Source organism: Scomber scombrus, chromosome 17 (assembly GCF_963691925.1).
Source record: "Scomber scombrus chromosome 17, fScoSco1.1, whole genome shotgun sequence".
NCBI lineage: Eukaryota > Metazoa > Chordata > Actinopteri > Scombriformes > Scombridae > Scomber > Scomber scombrus.
In genome coordinates this window covers 11090630-11114756 of record NC_084986.1, presented here as the reverse complement: position 1 = coordinate 11114756, position 24127 = coordinate 11090630, and the positions used below count along the sequence as shown (strand labels likewise).

The 24127-nt window shown below is 39.8% G+C and overlaps 1 protein-coding gene across 1 annotated transcript in view; it reads left to right on the top strand.

Moving 5' to 3' along the window:
• The window catches only part of LOC133997289 (MAM domain-containing glycosylphosphatidylinositol anchor protein 2-like), a 179082-nt gene that overhangs the window by 102121 nt on the left and 52834 nt on the right, over window positions 1-24127 (top strand). Inside the window, exons 7-9 of the mRNA XM_062436852.1 lie at window positions 6593-6684; window positions 7800-8037; window positions 19314-19634. Coding sequence (XP_062292836.1) covers window positions 6593-6684; window positions 7800-8037; window positions 19314-19634 — 651 coding nt within the window. The remainder of the gene's footprint in view (window positions 1-6592; window positions 6685-7799; window positions 8038-19313; window positions 19635-24127) is intronic.

Genomic DNA, 24127 nt, shown 5'->3' with positions numbered 1-24127 from the left:
TGGAGAGCACAGTGTGATGCCTACTGAGAGATAGACAGGACTGTCTGAAAAATGAGATGGACTGATGGGTAGACAGGATGATAATGATTCAAAGTGAGACTCTTCTTTCTTTTCTACCAGACAAAGGCAGAGAGAGTCCACTGGAGAGAGTGAAGAATCAGTTGAATCTAGTCAATTCTGGGAAAAATGGAAAACCCTTAAAAAAATCAATAAAAGATGATTTGCCAATCCAAAACTTTGCAAACAAATAAGAATAATTACTTGGAAAAAATAAACCATGTAAAATCCAGAAAGACCTGATATGTTGGCACCATTTCAAATTAAATGAACAAATACTCAGACAATAAATTCAAATTGGCTATCCTAAAAGTTTGCATTACCATAGTAGCTACAGGCATTTATCCCAAATTACAGCACATCAGACCACACCTTGATCCTCTATGCCCTAATTTACAGACAAGTAAACCCAAACAAAGGCAAAATCATTTTCTTGTTTTATATATTTAAAAAAAGCCTATGACTCAATTTGGTAAGACAACCTTTTTGTGCCAATAAAAGTCATTGAATTGAAATTGAAACTGACAATTGAGAGTGTGGTGCGAAAAACACATTCAGAAGTCTTTTTTCTTGCTGCGTGTGTGTTCTCAGTGATGCCATTGTGTCTTCATCATTGTGTGCATATATACGTGCATGTCGTAGTCAGTAACATTGGGGCTGTGTGTACTTTTGCCCTGCTAAGAAGCTCCCCTGAGGTGGTATTGTAATCCTGCAGAATGACATGAGCTCTCTGTTGAAGAAGGCCTCAACTGGGGTTTTTGTCTTTGTGTGATTATCTGCGCTTTTCATGTACAGGCCACCCATTATTCCCAAAGGCTATTCAAGCTGTGGATATTCATACAAGCTTGCTGCAGGGAGAGGCACTTGAGATAGCTTTAAAATGCAACATGGGGACACTGTAACATGTACGGTAATGATCCAAAAGAATGCCCTCAATATGCACTGTATCATAGATGAACTATGTGCAATTTCTGAAGCAAAATGGGGTGCAGGCAACATATGATGCAAATGTCTCCATGAAGAGAGTATCTCCTTTAAGTGCTCCTACAGTGGATATTTTACTCCTTGGCATGTTGCCACAGTCAAGGTTCAATGACAGGAAGCCCTGATGATAAAAGGAAACCAGCCTCCAAAACTCATCAATATTGCATGCAGATTTGTTTGTGTGTATATTGAGTTCTATTTTTTGCCCCAGTGTCTGTGATACTGGCAATGTTTTTAAAAGTAACGCTGAAATGTCTACACTGTTACCTGAGATGTGTGTTTAATTCATGCCTATTATATTGATGATTCCTTGCTTTTATTGACACCTAACAAAGGAGCTACTGCTAGATCAACCTTGCTAATGGCTAATTTCTTATGGTATGTCGTAAATGAACCCTGCTGCAAATATTTAACATTTAACATACAGTACAAACATTAAACACGACCTTAATGAGGCTTATAATGTTTATTTGTATTGACTATAACAGAGAGGTTTTGACTCAATGCTAGCTCATTTCAATGACCACACTTTGTGGCATTAATGCCTCCACAGTTCTCTTTACTCATCTCCTCAACAGTGGTTCCAATCATAGCTTAGCAGCCATAAGTGCATTTTGAGGGTTGTTTTATAGCCTTTCCAAAACTGAAACTACAAGGGAAAAAGTGTAAAGAATAGGGTAAATATTATGTTTCTCTGCTTTAACATAACCTGCAAAGGTTAGCATGTCTGGCTAACTAGCTTACTACTTAGCTAGCCCAAGGAGCACCATTATTTTGTGAGATTACAGGTAATGTTAAAAAAAATCAGTAGTGTTAGTTTCCATGGATGTTTTTCACAACAAAGTAAAACATACCACTTGAAAATACAAACAATAAACCTAGTCTCATGTCTGAGCTAAGCAGCCAACCTGTAATCCATCCATCCATCCATCTATCTTCCACCGCTTACCCAGGACTGGGTTTCAGTCAGATTCATTAAATTCAGTAAGGAAACCCATATATCCTTTTCCCGGCAACACCCTCCAGCTACTTGGGGATCCCAAGATGTTCCATGGGAAGAAGAGACATGCAGTCCCTCCAGCATGTTCTGGTTCTGCCCCAGGGTCTCCTGCCAGTTGGATGTACTCAGAATACCTCCAGAGGGAGGCGTCCTGGTGGCATCCCAAACTCATGCCCAAACCACCTCAGCTGGCCCCTTTCGATGCAAAGGAGCAGCAAGCTTTACTCCGAGCTCCCCCATGGATGTTGGAGCTCCTTACCCTATCTCTTAACCTGAGCCCACTTGTATTCCCAGGTTGGCTGAATACAAGTTGTCCCATGCACAATACTTTTGTAGCTATCAGCTTGATCATTATTCATTTCAACCAGCAAAGAGTTGGTGGCCAGCTAGAAATTAGGCACCTGGTCTTGTCATGTCTCTGTTTGAAATCAAGGACCTTTTAGTTAAACATAGCTCAAAAATGTTAACCTTCATAGAGGTAAGCCTGTAATAATATTTATTACTTGGCTCTGATATTGCATTGCACTGGTGTTAGGGTTAGGGTTTGTCTGTCATCTATTATGAGAATATGTAAATTCAGACTCACAAACGTATCCTATAGACACACGTACCAATAGTGCCCTTAGATATTAATGAAGTTGTGGAAATTGTGTAACAATAGTCGGAGCCACAGTTTACCTCCAAAGCAAATGGGAAAGTTCTGTTTTCAACCAGAGCTTATTAAAGATTTATCTGACTTGAATTGGTTAACAGAAACAAGGAAGGAGGAGTGACAACACACTGCCTCTCGATAAAGTATCCCAACTCTGCACTTCTCACCTCACACACTCACCACAGTCCTTTTTAAAATAACTCCAGTTTTAGATTCCCTTCCATGCATAAGGGAACAGGCACCATTTTAGTCACTGCAGCTGTCCAGCAAAATTTACTACAACTGAGGGAAGTAATGGCCACTTATCTCTCTTGTACACAAATGTAGTTGATTTACAGGAATTCCTATTTGCTATTCAATATTTATAGTCAGATAAAATGCTAGGAAAGGAGGTTTGAATGTGCAGGAGGCTAGGAGGAAACCAATTCTGAAATATGCATGAGTGCACATATGCAGCACTGGCTATTTTGACGTGCACTGCAGCTCTGTGCAGAAATGAGGGAAGGCTGAGTCATCGGGAGGTAAAGTCTGGGAAAAGTAGAATACTGAAAAGTGACCACTGAGATATAATCAGACATTTCTACCTCTGGTTTAACTCATAGTTGAGCTCTCTGGTTGTGCAATCTGTGTGGAAGTGATGGGAGCAGTTGATTTGCACTGCCTGCACCTCCATACACAGATAGGCATTCTTCTTTTTTTCATTTGACATCCACAAATATTACTTTTTTAGTTTCTTGACATACACTAAGTCCTGTATGAAGTCTGAGATTTCTCCCTCAAATTTTACCCGTCAATGGCTGAAATCTGATTTTTCACAAAATGAAACACAAAGTGAGAAAGTGGTTGCAGATATTCAGGCACTGCTGTGTTTTTATGAAAACAAAAAACATTTTTGCTCTGATGTTTGGTAGTGACACATGCTAATCAATATAATATAGTCTCCTTAATGTGCTGGTATTAACATAGATATTAAAAACTGGAGAGAGCACATACAGGTCAGCGTGGACAGTATAATGTTATACTGTTCATCTTTTGTCATAAATATGTCCAGAACTTCTTCATTGTGTCTTCATTGTCTGGGTATATTTGATACACTATTAAGTGGAAAAATGAGCTGAAATCCTTTATTTCACTTAGCACATGCAGCTCTGTAAGCAACTGACCACATATTTAGCATTGTTTATAATGAGAAGTTCCATGTATAAATCTTATTCTTCAATTTGAATTGTAGTACAGTTTAATAGTGCACAGTTTTCATAATTCTGAGCCATGAATAGCTCAGAGCAGATTTTGTGCCATTTGACATTTTTGATGACAACTTACCTGAACAGTCTTGACTGACTGAGGAAAATTGTCTAAATCAACAGTGTCTTGTATCTAGATGTACAGAAAAGATATGTCAAACACATTATGCAAAAGTGGAAAAAAATGATTCTATCAAGATTATTGAAATGCCACTCCAAATGCACAATTTGCTTTTAAATTTAATTTAGGCTAATAATAATAAAGAAGAAGTTCTTCAAATAACTAAAACTGTCAGTTACAGAACAAATATTTCATAGAACAAAACATAATCTGATGACTTCAGAAACAGAGTTTCTCAGCTCCCAGCAGGCGCACAGTCCCACAAAACTAGTGCAAACCAGTTCTATAAAACTCTTACCTTACAGCTTTAAACACATATCTGGCTTTTCCCAGAATGGAATCCAGTAAGAAATGATTATAATAATTTTTGTACTAAAATTAAAGTAGAACTGGCTCAGTGATCATTAAGTGTCTAGAAGTGTTATTATTTCTATCCAAGAACATAGTTGAGCTGAAGGAATGTAAAAAGGGGAAAGCAGTCAGTCCAAATGTTTATCCTCTTGACACCTGTGACAGCGCAGTGATTGACAGAGATTTTTGGAAATGTGTGTGTGCGTGTACATAAATGCGCACACACACAATGTGAAGTGGATGAGATAATACTTTCTTAAGAAGCAGCTAGTACTGTAACTCTGCTGAGAATGTGGCTGAGACACAAAAGCCTTTTCAAACTGTAAAGATATAACTACAACTCTGTCTCTGTGTGTTTTTGCTGTCTGACATGTGATTGAGGGAAATCAGTGTTTCCTCACAGATATGCTCACTTAGTGGCTTCCAATATTGACATGGTATTGTTTTATTAGCCTTATATTGTGTACATTGGTTTTAAGGAAATTCAATCTTGGTGTGTAGGTAATACATACATTGTGATGCAGAGCTGAGCTCAGAGCCCAGATGGAAAATGAATGTTGGTTTCTGGTAATGCTTTTTATTATCTTCATATCCATAAAGGTCACAGATACATATATGCTGCACACCATATTATGATAATTGCAGTTTCCATGCCAGTTCTACTGAATTACAACATGATTGATAGGCAATGCCTTGAAGAATTAAAATATATCAGATATAAGAATGAATGCAAATGTGCAGCAGTATTTGTGAGAATTTGCAGAGTGTTGACATGATTCTAATATTTGTATCTGACACGCGTCAGAAATAGGATTCTCTGCCTGCCGACACTGATTTCAAACGTGAGGAGGAAGATCATGTCAAGGAGGCGTGTGTCACTCGTCTCTCCCCTCAATGTGCAGCTCAGCAGGCATCACAATGTTTTGCACATTCAATTTCCTGTGTTTAAATCTGACACGCAGGTTTTGTTTTCGTTTTCCCTTTACCAAACTGAATATGATAATGTCACTTGGGAATTGCTAGATGAAAAGATTTCCATGGTGCCGTCAGCTTTTTTCGCTGAGGACATGAATTGAACAGTAGGCGCAGGGTTTGGAACCAATACAGCATGCATTATAATGAAATCATCTTTTTTTTTTCTCGTTCAGAGAAGCTATGCATTGAAAATGGAGTTTGCAAACCAAATTGGATTAGAAATGGTGGATATTTTGTTAGGTATCTCTCCAATTTCACAGTGTGTGTACTTGTGCGTGTTTGTGTGTGGGTTTATGTGAGTGTGTGAGCAACTTCTTGAACGCTGTAGGATTCCGAATAGGTTTGGGCTGATGTCATCCTCTATATTGTGATTTCCTTTTTTAGTGACCAAGTTTATCGCTGCCATAATGGATGATGATTTGCCACTGTCACTGAACAATATCTGCTCACATCCACTGAGCTGACTGCTGTTTATTTTTTAACTATTCTGTTGTTACATCACTATGACTTGTATTTAATTTGCTTTTTTTTTTAATAATCAGATGATCTGCTAAATGAGATAGCTTTTGGCTATAGGGAGGAAAACTAAAGAAATAGCTATATCCAACATACATACACATATACAGTATATACATAATTATAGTACCTTAAGCCAATAAGTCTGTGTTTAAACCTACTGCTGCATCAAAAGAACAGTTGACACAAAACAGTTACGGTTGTCACATCAATATCTATTCTTACACGTTTGGTTCAGTACCACATTAATTTTTTTCATGATAACCATCTAGATGAGAAAGAACATTTTCCTCATAATATTATGCTCAGATCACTTATGCCAGGTACTGGGACACAATCCAGCCTTTCAGTGCATTTGAACAATGTGTGAAGTGTGCAAAGGCTGGAGAGGTACCAATAACACCGGCAGATTTACAGTATATTCACTGGAGATTCATAACAGTGATTTACAGCCCAAGTGTGGACACTGAACAAACTAACAATGCTGAAAAAAAATTCTGTTTTGAAAAATCCATAAAGCCCTGTCTTTGGGATTACTTCTAAAAAAAAAACCATCAATATAACAAGTGGAGCCATAACCTACAGTAAATGTTTCAGGGTTTGTTCTTCAGCATGTCACAGACTTAGTGAAGGATCAAATGTAGTGTACAAATGTTGATCCAGTTCTAATTACATTTCTTGTCTCTTCACAGCTTTGAAAAAGGGCCGATTCTGGATCACTCCTGACCCCTACCACAATGACGACAACATCCAGATTGGACGTGAAGTCAAAATATCTTGTCAGGTACAATCAAAGTGAACACTCATCGCATCAAATTACAGGTGGAATCGGTCATTCTGGAGAAAGATTTTTGATACTAGCTCCAAATACGCTCCTCCCTTTATGCTCCCTCAGAAATTCCACCCCCCAAATTCATGGATGCTCATTGTCAAGGTAACTACAAAAAGAGAAATATAGTCAGAGCGATGCCTCAGCTGTAGAGTCACTTCCATTCCTCTTACAATTAATCACACACGCTGTTGTACAATCTGAGTACAACAGTCCATCGACACTCTCCGCCTCATTGCGGCCTCCCCACTTCTCATTCAACCTGCGTTCAGTGTCTCTGTCCACAGAAGCAGCCGTCTGTCAGCTGCAGCTCCTGGTGAGCTGAGAGGACAACAGTTAGCCGAACTGCCTTCAACAGACTGAATAACAACAGAAATGTTACTGTACCAAAATAGTTTGGATGTCAGCTCCACAGGAAGAAATCAGCAGTGTTTGTATTTATTTATTCATTGATATGGTTAATAAGTTCAAAACACATACTATACAGCGGGATATTTGTGTAGCTGCCTGCTCAGATTACACTTTGCTTATCATGATAGAAACAGACTCAAAGTGTTAAAAAATATGGGGGGTTTCCTTGATACTGTCTTGGAATCAGTGTAGATTGATACATTTAATAAACTGGAAGCGTATCTGTTATATGAGAAAACAATTTCTATATGAATTGGCCACAGCCTCTCTCCAGTTCACCAGCCCTCCCCCACCTTTCACCATTCGAATGCTGGAGATGAAAGTCTGTCATGTCCTCACCCAGACAGCTGCAGTGATTACTTCTTCTTGTGCTGTGCACAAGTACAAATTCCTCCTACTGATTGGCTTGAATAGATTTGTGTGGCGCAGTCCAAGCCACTTTGATTTCCATTTACAGAGCCAATGCTGTGTATGAACATGAGATTTTTTTTCAATGAACATACATAACAGACAGCTAGTGGAAAATGAGGACATATTCACTGAATTTGACAAATTGTATTGAACAATCTTTCTCCAGAATCACTGATTCTACCTTTAACATAAGTCACTCATCAACCGTTCAAGTCAATGTAACGCAAGTAACATGTTGAATGTCCCAGGTGGAGGCGACACCACCAGAGGAGCTGACGTTTAGCTGGCTGAAGAATGGCCGTGCCCTGCGGAGCTCCGAGCGTATGGTCATCACCCAGACGGACCCCGACATCTCCCCTGGTACCACCAACCTGGACATCATAGACCTCAAGTTCACTGATTTTGGCACCTACACCTGCGTGGCTGCGCTGAAGGGAGGAGGCATTCCTGAGATCAGCATTGACGTCAACATCTCTTCCACAACTGGTGAGCCTCACACCCCTTTGTGTCAGTGACACATCTACACACCTCCCCCAACACATATGACACACTAATTATAGGTACTTTAGTCACACACATGCTGTAGAAAATAATTGAGAAAAAACTGAAAAAGTCTATTGACAGAGAAAAAGTAAAAAAATATATTTTCCTTTTTGTTGTTTCTTTAATCCTACGAGTTATGGTGTATCATGCAAGTAATACCAGCAGTCAGAAGACTATCTATTATAATTATATCAATTAGAGGTCGACCAATTACGGGAGTTGATGACAACTATGCTCGTTACTGTTAAAACTTTCAAAAGTAAAAAGCCAATACGTGATTTATCAAACCATGTTTTAAACAACCACACCAAATCAGTTCAGACTAATAGTGAATTGTTACAGACAAGCTAAAACAAAAGCTGTCTGTATGTAGTCTCACTGTTTATCTTTGCCAATCTTAAAGCTGGCATATTTTTGTAAACTCAGGATGTCAGTGGATCAATAGGGTATTGGCTTTTTTCTGCTCCAAACTATCATTATTATGTCAACCTTTAAAAATCCACTATCAGTCGACCGCTAATATCTGTATCATTACATAATTATTTCTTATTTATTTGGAAGTAAAAACTAAGGAGTAAACACAGTAAATGTCAGTGATAATTATCCATTGTACCGTTAAATTCCATGTGTTTACAACTATGGTAGGTACATTATAGTAAGTTGAGCCAGGAAATGATTATCCAAGATTCAATGAGCGTTTACAACTGACATCTGTAAAAATAACTTCAGTGGTCACCTTGGTTTTTGCACAGTGGTTTATATTGGATAGCTAAATTTGGGAAATATTTCCTTTAAAGGGTCAGGTCATACAAATTCTATCAAACATACTTTCTGATTTACCTTTAGTAGGATCTGTCAGTGCAGACTGTTTGTTTTATCTTTCAATGTTTTCACATCTGCCAGTGAGAATTTTTTAACACCAATAAAATGGAGGTTTGTCTGTGGAGTTTGCAGCATTTACCGTCATCATAAAATAGTGGTGATAAAAATGGCAATTGACAATAAGGTTTGGATTGTCCAACATTTTTTCAACTAAAATAAATGTCAGACCTTTATTACTGCAATTTCCATTCACTTCCATTGCATTGGGGTATCAAAGACAGATTTCTCAAACCTTTTGCAGAAAAACCAAAGCAAACCAGAATTTATTTGCGTGTGTGCGATTTGGGTGAACTGACCCTTTAAGCCCTCTTCCTGGATTGTCTAAACAGGATGAGAATGCTTGTTTTTTTCCTGTATTAGGCTGTTTGCTGCCTGATGAAATTCCTATATTCGCCCCCAGGCTGAAAATGCTCAGAAATAGTCAGTTAGTGTACACAGAAAATTGTTACAGTACCAATTACACTGCATTGCAATGACTGTTCAATTGGATTCCTGTGAAACAAAGCTCGCGCCCATCAGTTCAACTAAACAGAGACTAAACATCCATCGTCCTTCCATCAAATTGGCTGCTCCCACCACTGTTCTGACTAACTTTTGTATACATGTATACAGCATGTTTATAACACGACATAACAATCCACCTTGTCTACCGAGCTGCATCATTGTAGTTTCAATCATGGCATGTTGAGTTGTAGCTGATCTCATAGAAACAGAACAATATTACAGCAGCTGTTCATCATGTCTTTCAATTGTCTGCTGCTTTACTGTACATCAGTTGTTTTCAAAAGATGTCAATAAAGTCAGCCATACATTGTAAAAAAAAAACTAAAACATTTTTTTAAAAGCAATGGATAAAATCAGCTGTCAAACATTTGTTTTTCTATCTATTGTTTTAGATTTTAACATCAGCGAAGTATTTTCCTGTCAGATTTTATAAAAAGAAGTCTGGAACCGCTTCACAGCAAACAATAGAGAGCCTGTCTTTTAGAAGATTGCTACATAGCACATTTAGCTCAGTTAACAATACGTTTTGTGCTTACACACTTCCTGCAGCCTCTACAGTAATGGTGAAAATCAGTGGTTAGAGAGACAAAGTGATAACACATGTAATAGAACAGGAATGGTGGTCTTTATCTGTAATCTCCAGTGTGAGGTCAATCAATGAGCTGCAAATGTGTGGTAATGCTCCAGTGTCACCAAGCATTACTTCATCCCCCATCGACTCCACCGAAGGATGGGACCTGATCGACTCCATGCCTCAAAGATGCAACGATTGGGAGTCTCCACATACCAGTCAACCATCACAGATTTCCAGATTTTCCATGTTGGGGATTCCCATTGGGTTGGTGTTTGCTGCCGGCACAGGAGATATCTGCTTTTGCTTTGAATTTCCTGCTGGTGTGTTCGGTACTGATAAGTGACTTTTTGGTTTGTGTGATGTTTCACGACTCATGATTGGATTTGTAGCTTTCTTTCCCCTTTTACTCTCTCAGTGAGAGGCGCGCACACACGTCGACAAACACATTCACACACTTGTGCACCCTTACTCCTTCTCACAGTCTTGTTTTCTATCACACGCACACCTCGCTGCCACTCACAGCGTGAACATGAAAGCAGTGTGTCGACCTTGGGTGCATAATTATTGTTAGATAATCCTTTGATAATCCCCGCGCAATAAAACAGTGGGATCAATCGCACCTGCCAAGATTGTTTCCTCATTATCTTTTAAGTAGTACAGTCTCTTCTTTTGGAGTGCCTGGGCGATGCCAATGCATTAACACAGACCCTTTAATGTGTAAAAAGATACTGCTGTCTGACTGAGAAAATAGCCAAGGAAATGACTGACTCCATTGTGATCATATGAAATGAAAGGTTTTCTTTAAGGCTTAGATGTGATTGCTTGTTAAGCTTTCATTGTTCCAGTCAGATGTGTGGCTATGAAATATTATGAAAGTGTTGCGTTGTCATAGAGCTGGTCTTGTCATAGGAAATAATATATAGAATTTTTGCTCCTGCCAGTGATGGTTCCCGCTGCTTTACCTAGATGGGACTGGGCTGTTTTCTTGGAGATTTCCTGCTATGTGTGGTGTTTCTTTCTTTCAGATTGATGCCATGAATCAGAAAAGTGTCTTCGCTGAGCGGCACAGTATAGCTGCTGTGAACTAAAGTGCCTTGTGCCTCTCTGCCTTGCCATATGTCTGCAGCCTGTTTTGGGGTGAATAAGCCCTTGTTTTGTTCCTCTGCCTGTTCTCCTGAAGGGAGAAAGCCCGAGCTGCAATTAGAAGTCTTAATAAAAGCGTTTAGAGGAGATTACGCTGCAGGTCTGCCAGGGTTTCGTGCTGGGGAAGTGGTTGGAAAGTGATTGAGCCTAAAGTGTCTCTATTCTGAACACTTTGGAGCTCGCTGGCTGTTCCAGCTTTGGCTCCGGCTCCAGATTCCAAACCCGGGCTTAGCCCCAGCCCTAAGCCCATCTTTATAAAAGAGAATATTTATCATCTTTCATTCTTTCAACTTTTGATGAACACAGATTTCAAAAGCTTTCATGATTTTTCCTTTTTGAAAAACAGCACTAATATTTACCATCATGACACACTCATTAAATAAGCAACTTCTTTTCTCATCAGGGCTCCCAGAGATTGCGAGGCTAATGCTTATTTATGAGCGTGGTCTGGAAAACGAAGACACAGACCTTCCCTTTGAATACTGTCCGGATTAAGAACCACAGGAACAGCCGAAGAGAGTTACGAACACCCCATAAACTTCTAACAGGAACTAGCCGATTAATCTTCTTCATCATTAGGCAGTGTGTCTTTCTTAGGTGTGTCTTGCTAGATTATTGTTAGATATTGCCATTACTGCAATATGACTATTGCCATTATAATTATGGCCTTTCTCTGGCTGTGATTTGAAATGTTATATGTCATCAGATTGGAACTACTTTTATGACGTCTGTGAGATTAAACTTTGACAGAATGTAGACTTATCACAGGTGGATTCTTGACATTTAAAGCCATTTTCAACTCAGATTCATTGAGATGATACCACCTTGCAGCATTCACTGTAGCATAATAACTACAAACACTGGATTCCTACCAACTTGGCTCGAGAAAACTAGATTACCTTTCATTGAACCCCAGTTCTAAAAAGGCTATAATAGTGATGAGAAAAGTCTCTGTTGATTAAAATCATCACACTACAACTTAGCGTCAGCACATCACAGCTCATCTTCAATCTGACTGATGATCACAAAGTAAGCATTAGGATTGAAAGTCACCTCTCTCTTCTTGTGCGGGGGGAAAATCCTTACATGATGAACCCCCCAATTAGCACCCTGCTCACACCTGAAACTCTGGCACCACCCAGCGTTTCTGTCAATCTTAAGAATCACTGCAGTTAATGAATTAAGCAAATCAATTAAGTGCTCAGTTGATTAAAAAATGAGCAGGTTTAATAAACAGAATGTACATCTTTTTTTTTTTTCTGAGATGAATTTGAGTCATCTGAGGCTTGCGGCAGGCCTGCTTGTATGCTGTCTATCCTCTTTCTAACCGTCTCGTTGTCTGTTTGACTCTGATTCATCATGAGTGGCCATCATCTGAATGACCGCACCACATATGACTCTAATAGGGATGGCATGACCGCTTGTTGTTGGGTGCTTGTTTCAGCAGCAAATTCACTGACCCTGATAAAGAGAAACCTGGTCTCCATCCTGACTCACCTACACAGTGCAGAGGTTCAACTGTTGTTTGGTCACTGTGAGTGGAAACAAGTTGTTTCCTGCTTTTTTTCCTTCGTGTTTAGACGTGGAGTTGTCACAGTACGTGGACCTTTGTTGATGTTGGTCACATTCTCTTTCATTGCTATTTTTTTTAGTATTTAGTTTTTACAGTTAGTTTGCACTGAAAAGCTACTTGGCCCCAGTAACAAAAAGATAGTATATGATTATTATTTGGCTCCAACATAACTCTGTCTTGCTGCTTAGCTTACATAGAGGCTACAGAGGAAAGCCTGTTAGAATGATGGCGATCAATGTTTTTGGAAAACGTTCTCAGGTAACAAGTTTAGCTGTGGTGGTCATTCGTTGTAATAAAGTGCCTGATGGAGCTACTAATTAACATCCAGGAGCAGCTTATACAGAGTGGGGAAATACTACACAGTACGTTTGGTTGTCATGAATTGGTCTTTATTGTTCTTAATATAACCTGTAAGCCCTCAAACTAATGTTAAGTTAAACATGTTCCCATTGGACCTGGAAGAAACACAAAAGCTTGTTTGCCAGAAATACTAGCTAGATTGCATCTTATGTAAGAGCAGACAAACACAGTGTTTAATCCATCCCATACATTTTTGCTATGGTGTTTTTGGCCAACGGTCAATTTGGTAGCATGTGTGTCTGTCATGACAAAAAAGAGGAACTATTACATGACTAATAAAACCCCCTCTACATTGAAAAGATTGTCCAGTCCATGCAGTTGAACTAAATAACAAAAACAATGTAAAAAGAAAAGTGGGCATGTACTTTATCTACACAATAAAACTTGAAACCCAAAATTAGATATCTCTAACCACGGTTAGATTGAAAATGAAGTCATGAACTACAAAAGGGTTAAAATAATCACATCTGAAAGCAGTAGACCTCTGATGTGATTGGCTTGGATTAACGAGGCAATAGACGATCGGAAAAGAGCCCAGTGTGGATGAAGGGGCCAACAGCTGTCCCACAGCTGGGATGCTGTCCCGAAAAATCTGCAATATGACAACAGTAGATGCCACGGTCATGCCACTTCTAGACGGAAAGGCATATAACCACCTGGCAGCATATGTCACTACAACACCTGTGATGTTTCTGAGGAAGACTATCGATGCTGAAACTGTCAGGGTAGAAAAACACTCAGTAGTCTGTAAACAGAGACACCTACATTTATAACGGTTGCAGAATCACAGTGGTAGTAGAGATTGTAGGCATACCAAGTCCATAAAATATGTTAATAAGACTAGATAACTGCACATTATGCCCAGTGTACTTGCATGTAGCCTCAATTGCACCACCTGAAGTTACTTTATGGAGGTTGCCATCTGGGAAATCAACTCCCTGACCAGCTGCGAAAACTTTAGAGGGAAACATGAATAAGAAACACTCTCCCCTCCCTCATAAAATACTGTTGATGCCTCTTGAACGATACATAAACTCTGGTCCTTCCAGGGGAGTTTCTCACTGCCTAGTTGCAGAAAGAGGCTGTGCTGGAGGTGTGTATCTGTGTGTTTCTTTCCTGGGCAGAGCGTGCATGCCAGCCTCCCTTTGACTCTGTCTGCTTGGTTAAATGTTAAAAACCGAAGGGCAACATTATAGAAAGCAGTGTGGCCACAGATAAAACAGCAACCCACGAGAGCATTGGTGTTGAAAGCCTGCTGCTCTACAATCTCAGCGGCACAATTTCATGAGGGGTTTGTGTGATTGATCGCAAGATAAGTTATAAAATCTCAGGGGTGCAGCACAACACTCAAAAACCCACACACAGTAGTATGTCAGTTTAGTTTGTAGTGTGTCACTGCAGTCTGTCAATGCTCTACATCAATTTTAATATATTTGTAGATATTATTATACTTCAGCAACCTGGTGCAGATATGCAGCTCTCTCTTACACACATACACATATTTACAAATATGGCCACAGTGGATCTATGGGACTCCTCTATGTCCCCAGAGGTCCAGGACTCAGATGAGCTGAGAGTCCTGTCACATTGTGACCAACTCATTGGCCTCAAGCTGTCAAAGCACACACTCTCACATACAGATACACACTCTGCAGAAGATGCAGTTGTAGAGAGTGCTATGTTGCCATGGTGACGGGGAGTGATGTCACAGCACTTACCCGAAAAGGGGACAGCAGGAATGTTGTTTATTCTCTCAAGACGTCCGTTTGCACCACTCTGGCTCTCGTGACTGTAAGAAAATGCAAAGTGCCGGATATTTCCACATTTTGCATTCAGCTCACATTGTACTGTGTCTGCTGTGGTGCTGATGGATCCTGCTGTAAGACTCCAGCAATCAGCCTCAATACTGGGAGGATGATTCCAGCTGTGGCCCTAGAGATGAGTAGCGCTACTGAGGCCAAACAAAGAGGTCCAGTCCCAATTTAGGCCCATAAAGTACATAAGCACACACACATATAGACAAAACAGTTTCAGTCAACAACAACGAGGAGCATTCCGGTGAAGAACTGAGGCCGGATCACAGCATGGTGTCACCCGTGGGCGAGAAAAGCAACACTCAGCTACAGACACATGCACATGCAGAGACATAAAACCACAAAAGCGTACACTACACAAGCATACGCATATGCTGGCATTTGGATGGCTTTGGCACAATGAGAGCACAGTGAAGACCAGCAGCAGGCTCTCTGCTACACTGAGCATCTCAGTGGTCAGTCTCTCACACAGAGGCAGGGTGTTGACTTGGAAAGAAGAGCAAGAAGAAGAATGAAATAGAGAGTAAGCAAGACAGAGATGAGAGAGTGTCTGGATGCATGTATGCCTGTTAGTATTTCCATGATGGTGCGCAGAGAGACAATGGCAGCTGATAGCCAGTATTTGCGCTGCCAAACCCAATAGGCAGACAGCTGTAATTGCCTGCCTAATCTGAGCTGTGGAGAGGCCAGGTGTAATGATGGCAACTCTGTGAATACACCTCTACTCCACTTGCTAATGGCTGCTTGCTGCTCCCCTCCTACCCTGCTGCTGTCAATTCACCATTTCACAGTTTGGACCCAAGGAATCATTCGGAAAAGTGGAAGAAAATATTCTGTGGAAAGAAATATGTCAGCTCTTGACACCCGGCTGCCTCAGTCAACACATTGTGTGAATACCAATCAGCAAATGTATGAAAATGAAATGAGTGTCCGCTGTTATTGTCTCTGCAGGGATGATTTTTGCTGCTCCTTTCGTGCCAAACAGCATTGCCAAGACTTCTATAAATGACCAGTCTTCATTATTCCAATGCTAATGACACCAGTGTACCTTACTTACACAAACAGTTGGACTAACTGATGAGCAGCTGTTCATGTCTGAAAAGGCAGCTAAAGGTTTTTCATCTGTTGTACGGTGATACAATGATTAATCAGGATTTTCCAGTTACAGTAGAATTGGTTTTGCTACAGTCAGTTTTTTTTAAATTACAATGAATTATTAAACCGCCTAAAGCTCTACGATGTGCTTTAAAGTCTTTAAGCTCGTTGTTTTGGTTTTATTGTGCCCACTTTTACTGTTCATCAATGTTGGTTCCAGATGCAGCCAGCAGCTGTTTCCAGTGAAACAGATTTGATAATCTCACTGTACATTACCTGATTAGCACAAAACGACAAAGTCAGATGAACATAGTTAAGCATTTAGCAGCTAAAGAGACAGATATTGTTCTCAGGAGTTGGTGGAGAGCCTGACAGAGCTAAAAGGAGAATGAATACTGGATTTACACTCAACAGGCAGCCGGAAATAGGATGCTAATGTTTCCGTATCTGCTGGTTGTGTTAATAAGAAACTGTTAAACAATAATAAGTGTGCCATGTCAACGTAAAAGGCGATAGTTTGTCAATGTTGTGTTTACAGCTTGTTTTCCACAAAATGTTCAATGAGAGATGATTCTGTTCTGTGTTTACAACATTCAAGTTCTCAAAGTTGCTGTTGGTGTACAAGTTATTGTTTCATTTTTTTTAAGTGACTACTGTTTGTGATTTAGCGCAACTTTAGAGCTGCATATTTAGCACTCTTTATGTCTGCCAGCTCATCAAGGATTCACATGCAGTTTTAATTGCTGTAGTCCAAGCATTGTGAGCAGGTGTGTACTGACCCATTTGAGTCACTTGACGGACAAGAAGAATAACCGACAGTTATAGCGTTTAAGATGGCAGTGGGATTGTTACTTCTCACCCTGTTAGAAATGGGGTCAAGAGAGATATTGCTGGACTCTGTTTCGTTTTCTGGAGATTGCTAGTGATTTCATCACTATAAAACTTCAATGTGGCTTGACTTCATTCCAGCTGCAGCATTGTTTGGGCAGAATGACAGTGATTCTAAAATCATCAGGGAAGCATGACACGGTTTCATCATCGTTGAGAAGATTTCTGCTCCTCAACTCGCTGGCTGTAAACTATTTTGGGAGCTGTGCTACAAAATAGTCTTGGAGTCTGTTGATGGTTTGGACTTGCACAAAAAAAAAGAAGAAAATCATGAACACACAAACACAGCACTCTAGGAGCCGATGCAATTTTCCAGGTTTACTAATTAAACACATTTACTTGGCCAGCATGCTTGATGAGGAATCAGACTGCCCAATCCAACCTGCTAGTTTTCCTGCTTTCCAAACTTTGAACACACAAACATACACACTCACATACATTCACCCAAGGAAACCTGCAAATGTGTCAAGCAATTTGGCTCTTTGCACTTGTTTCATTATTCATATTCACTTTCAGCCAGGCTCTAAAATGTCTGCTAAACAAAGGCAAAATATTTATTGGGTGATATTTTGTTACACGGCCAGCAATAATGCTATATCACCTTTGGGAGGGTTCTGTTGTAAATGCTCTGAATTATATGATGCTGTGGATGAGATTGAGTAGCAGCACAAGGAGGAGGGCAGGGACGTAAAAAGCTGCAGAGAGTGATGGTTATGATGCAAGTATTGTTGGATGATAAGAATTATGAATGTTTAAATGATGATGGTGGCGGAAATCATCCTTAAAAATTGGATTGGGATGTGAAAGTGATGAGAATGTCATGTGATGAAAAAGTGATGATCATTATGATGATAATGCTGATGCTTTTGATAGCAATGCTGGCAATGATGATGATATGATGCTATCTTAGAAGGGAAATGCAATGTAGTTGCTTAGGCAGATGTTGAATGTTAAACTGTTTTTTATGTTAAAAACAACATTATGTCCCTGTAATCCTAGTTTCAAAACAGCAAGATAAAGAGAAAGTGTATGCGAATAAACCGAGAACACGAGCGAACAAGAGAGATAAAAAGAGGTAGCTGCAAACAAGAGGAGAGAGCGACTAAACCAGAGAAAGAAAATGTACAGGGAGAGGCTGACATTTAGGAAAGTGTGCTTATTCAATTTCTTTCCGAGATTCAGATGAGGAGATCGATACCACTGTTATTTCTGTCCATTAGATATGAATCTACAGCCAGGAGACGCTTAGCTTAGTGTAAAGATTGGAAGCAGGGCAAAACCGCAAGCTAATAGTTAGCTCTCTCTGAAGGTAGAAATATTAGCCTGCAGTAGGCCTACTGGAAACTCTAAAGATCAGGTTATATCTTAGTCTTTCAATCCTTACACTAATCCATGTATAAAAATGACAAGTTGTGGTTTTACAGGGAGTTTTGTTTTGGGCTATTTCTTGATTAATTGAGTGATTTTCTTGACTCCTCCCTTTACCGTGAGCTTGTCGGGCTTGCTGTTCACAGTCTTTATGTTATGCCAAGCTAACCATTTGCTGATTGTAGCTTTATATTTAACGGGCAGATATGAGAGTGGTATTGATCTTTTCATGGAACTCTGAGCAAGAAAGTGAATCAAGTGTATTTACCAAAATGGTGTATTATTCCTTTAATTAGCTAATTGCTTTTAGCACAGCTATTCACTAAAGTAGAGAAAAGCAACCATAAAACACAGATTATTGCTACTTAAGAGACATGCACTCTGGAAATTTCAGTCTCCTTTTTCCACTTTTGCATGTCACTTTTGGATTTAAACAGTTAAGTCAAACATAAAATATAAAGTATGATGACTCTGCTTTGTTTCCTTATGTGTGACATTAGGTCATAAGCACTGCCATCATGTGTTATCAGACTAATTTTGACGATTGATTTTTCAGATGTTAGAAATACAAACAAACAGCAACAAAGACTTTTATTCTGTAGTTTAGTTCCTGGGTTTAGTTCCTGTCTCTCCTTATTACTTGGATCTATTTTGAAAAGGACCATTATTGATAATTGTCTTTGATCGTTTTGGTGCATTTGCTTGTCAGCTCTTCGTTGCATTGTTCATTGTTTGCCATTGCTTTATTACATTTAACTTTCTCACTGCTGCCTGCCATGATGGTTTTACTTAAAGTACATGCTCAAACTGTCAAGTCCCAGCCATTAGCCATCGCTGCTGCTAATATCTGCATGGTCCTTTCATGCAAGCTCTGTGCTGTTTGTGGCTGAGACTCAGCTTCATTGCCATTGCAACTTGGATGCTCATTCGCTTCCCCCATTCCTTCCACGCCACTTCTATCCCCCAGTCGACCATTTCTTCTTACCCCGCCTGCTGACTTTCTAGAGCCCCATATCAGTCCCTCCTCTGTTTTTCTCTTTCTTAGTTCCCCCCAACCTGACAGTCCCCCGGGGCAAATCCCCTCTGGTGGCCCGCGAGGGTGACACAGTGGAGCTGGAGTGCCTTGTTTCAGGGAAGCCTAAACCCATCATCCTGTGGTCGCGAGCAGATAAGGAGGCACCCATGCCGGACGGCAGCATGCAGATGGAGAGCTACGATGGTGTGCTGCGTATAGTTAATGTGTCCAGAGAGATGACGGGCTCGTATCGTTGCCAGACAAGTCAGTATAACGGGTTCAACGTAAAGCCCCGAGAGGCCGTGGTGGAGCTAATCGTACAATGTGAGTAGACTTTTTTTTGTCTCTTTATGACTGTCTATATCTGTGTAAATATGCATGTTGCAACCTTTTAACATGTAGCAGTGATATATGTGTGTATTTATGTATGGTGCCTCATTTATCTGTATATTTTATTTGTATGCAGTGTAATTAATCTGTATACTGTATGTGCTAGTCTACTGTGACCAAAATTGAACATTTTCCCATTTCTACTCTTCCACGCCCATCCAATTTCCTTATTAAGGCAGTAAAATTAGTCCCCTGGTAACCTCGGTCAGGTGTGAGAGGAAACAGCTCTGGCTCCGCCTCTTACACTAAGAGGGAGGACTTTATCTGTTGAAAGTGAACTGAGCAGGAGTAATATTAACAGAGGCACAAAGCTCTGATATCCACACATGTTCGGGTGTATCTGCGTGTTTGTTTCTGGGCATACACGTCAGAGAAGACCCAAAGACTGTGTGCCAGGCCTTAGACCTCCCGTCACTACCGCTCATTGATAAACCCTTCCCCTCCTGAAGATGTGACATTCAAAGATGGCTTAACGGTTAATTAGCGAGCGGCTAATTTATTCCCACTAGTATTCATTTTGTATTCATTTATGGAGATTTGAATGGAATATTTCAAATGAACATCAGGGATTCAAAGCAGTGTCAGTCATTCGAGGGCTGGGGATCCTTCTCTGCTGCAAAAGAGAACGGAAGAAGGATAGGGAGGAAATGAAAGCGATCCGTGTAGAGTGCTTACCATTCTCTGGCAAGTGATTACAGGAAATAGAAAACTGATTCCCTTAGCCACAGGCTCATTGTTTTTCTCATGGCCTACTTAGTTAATCCATACATTCTTCCATCTCAATTTACCCTAATCTACACCGAACCTGTGCAGCTGCATGTCACCCTTAAAATACTGTGAAATGCATTGCAATTAACATGCTTGACGCTGACTGCCACTTTTAAGTATCCCTCCCCATGGTGAATCTCATTTCAAGTGGATTTGCCAAACATAATACTGAAGAAAAATATCCAACATCCTCAAAACACAATAAAGTGTGACAAATAAAACAGAGTTATGGCAGCACCACAACCACAGTTTTGATTGAGGATGAACTTGACACCCCCACTACCAATATTTTCATTGAAGAGGAACAAGAGCGGCCTCCGTTCGGTTCTCGTCGACAAGGATTAGCACATCATATTGCCCTCATTTATGTGAGAGTTATATTGTTCTCTTTGCTATGGCGTTCACGTTTCAGCTTAGCTGTTACTCACTGTGCTGTGCTAAGAAAATTAATTAAGTTTTGATGTGCTTTGAAGAAGACTGTGTTGAATTTTTGGCTGAATTGATTATGATTATGCAGTGATGACAGCCCATATCAAAGGTTAGTGGCTTTGCTACGCACCATCGCTGACACCAGAAAGTAAACAAAGGATTTAGACTCCAAGATGCCCTTCATTAATTAGCAACACTCAGTGGATCTGCTGCTCATGCAAGGCGGTTGTGGTGGGTGAGAAACAACTAGTTTAGTGCAAAATTAAAATAACAAGCCTTTACAACAAAAAAAAAAGCCAAAGAGAGGACTTTTCAATCTGCTGCTGTGTGTTCACACTGCAACCGCATGTTGAACAGCTGCCCATGATCCATATTTTAACAACACTATTCATATTAAAATATGGTCATTGAAATAATAACACACATTTAAATACCACCCCTGTCTCAGTTATTTAAGATGAGATGAAGAATGGATGCTGTTGCTCCACCTTAGTAGAGAGCAGTTTATTGCCACAAGCAGCAATAGGTCACAGTTATCGCGCCTCAGTTTGGAAAGCAGCAGGAGCACAAACTGTACTCTGAGCACCATTTGTCTCAGGGCAGCACGATTAGAGCAGGAAAAAAGCTAATAAACATTACTGTCCAGGACCTTTTGAGTCAACAGCTACAATTACTCAGCATTTATGAAAATATTCAATTTTTTCCTTTCCTACATTTTCAGTAACACAACGTACTGCAGCTTCATCTGCAAATCAGTGACAAAATAAAAGATGACACATTTAAAAACCGAATCTGCTCACAATAAAAGGCTTTTTGGATTGCATTGAGAGTTGTACTTCTCATAAATTATTAAGAGCACAAAATTTCCCAGAGCCCAAAAATAGTTTCCTTCAGACAATAAAAACTATGAATGAGTAATAAAATCTATTCACACAATTCAACAAAAGAAATGGAAATTATTGTATGATGTTAAACACTGTTGATTTTTTAATTGTTTATTTTTTGTGGTTTGTTGTTAATGCATAATTAGGTCATCATGATGACTGGCAAATAGGAAAGCTAAACTAGACTAATGTTCACTTGGTGTGGTTGTGTGGCTGCCAGAGATGAGAGATCTATCTGCTGTGCCAGGCACCTGACCAAAGTGAGTCACTTGTGACTCACATCTGCCTCTCTCCTTCACTTTGCTACCTTTACACACATTTTTTACTGGAGTAGCTCCTGTCTTTGAAGCATGAAATTAATTTGTGAGTGTACAAAAAATGCCTTTATTAATAGACAGTTGACATGGCGTTAATATTTAATGATGCATATCATTTGTTATGGCTCTATCGATTACAATGTTGGTCTGTCAGTAACTTGGTCCACCACATTGGTCCAGATTGAAAAATCTCAACAAATGTTATATTCAAGGTCCTCTGAAGATGTATCCTACTGACTTTGGTGATCCCCTGACTTTTTCTTTTTATGATTTTGAGTGAAATATCCATCATTTTCTCCCTTCTTTAGTCATAATAAGCAAATGTTGCTTTGCTTTCTAGCATGCTAACATGCTATACTAAGATCGTGAAAGTGACAAACATTATACCTACAGTAGTTAGCGTCTGAGTGTTAGCATTATCATCTTGAGCATGTTAGCGTTCTGACATAAGCATTTAGCTCAAAGCACCAATAAAAAATACCGAATACGAAATTTATCAGAAAATAGCTGCAAACTTGTAACGAGAGCTTATGAAAGAAAGAAATGTTAGCCAAGCCACTCAACACAATTTTGGAACGGTGCATGCTGAAGAGCAGCCTGCTTGAAGAAACTGAGCTTATGAAACACTGCTAGGACGTGGGTGGCTCCTTTCAAAGTTGATCAAGAGTTATCCTAAAGATGAGAGGGCAGATAAGATGAAACAAATAAGAATAAAAAGAATGTGTAAAAGAAATGTAAAACTGTTTCACTTTAAAGAGTACAGAATGAGTAACTGCTCCATTTTTAGCATCACAGACTAGGAGACGACGAACAGGAAGTACATGAACTCTATGAAATCAGATAGCCTTAACTAGCCACTGAATGCACTCTGAATACTTAAAGCCCAGATTTTACATTAATTACACATTTTGAAACTGTCTCAGTTCCATCAAAAACGATATTGTAAAAGCTTCAAAAAACAAACTTACCCTTAACAAACACGGATATAAAAAAGGTGTTATTCTGAGGAAGGTCTCAACAATGACCTTGTCTAGAGTGGAGGTCCATTTTCACAGGTGCTCCAAAGCAGGATTTCTCTCCCCTGACATTCAACCAAGAGAGGTGTCCTATCACACCCTGCTGCTGTTCTCCCCTTGTCCCTGTGACAGTGGACAGGGGTCACTGACAGGGAGTGACTGTTGTTAGAGACATGCCTCAGGAGGCGAAAAGAAGGGGGAAGGCCTCAGGTGAAAGACACATGCCATTAAATCTGTTCCCTCTCTCAGACAGATTTGCCTTGACATGTGGTTGCATCACAGGATGACACACAGTACAAGACATGCAATGAAAGCATCTCCCCCACCCCCCACCCCCCCACCCACATTATGTGGTATTATTTTAATAGAGCACTAGAATTCTTGAAGTGGTACAACACTTTCATCTGTTTGCCATTTCAAAGCAGAACACGTAATAACTATGTTGACATGCACAAACAAAATTCCACTATTATTCCAAATATGAGGATATTCCAAATTTGATACGGTACATGTAAACAACATATATTGTTTGGATATTCTGTATTAGGCCTTATGTAGCACAGGCCAGATGTAGCATTTCCTGATTAAGACACGTGGGATATTTTGGTTTTAGTAGCGTTTTTGGATGTGTATATGGCACATTTGGAATATGTGTCTCAATTTGGGTTTTTACTGCATTTTACGACTCACGCACTGTTTACGGTCAGCTCTTTGTATTGTAAAAAAAACGACTTGCTTAAAGTTTGCAAGGCTGGGATAGAGTTGCATGCCCAAAGGAAAAGCCCACATTTCTGGTTGGTAGGAGAAACACACCTACTTTTAAACATTTTGAAAGACTTCGATATCAACAGGTTTTTTGGATATGCAATAATATCGCAATGCTGACATTTTCAAAAAGGTGGTTTAACAAATGCAGAATATTTTGTGCATGTAAGCCTAGTCAGTAAAGAGCATTACTAAGGCTTTGGTATTAATAAATCAATCACTGCCATGTTCTAGCTTCAGAGCCAGTT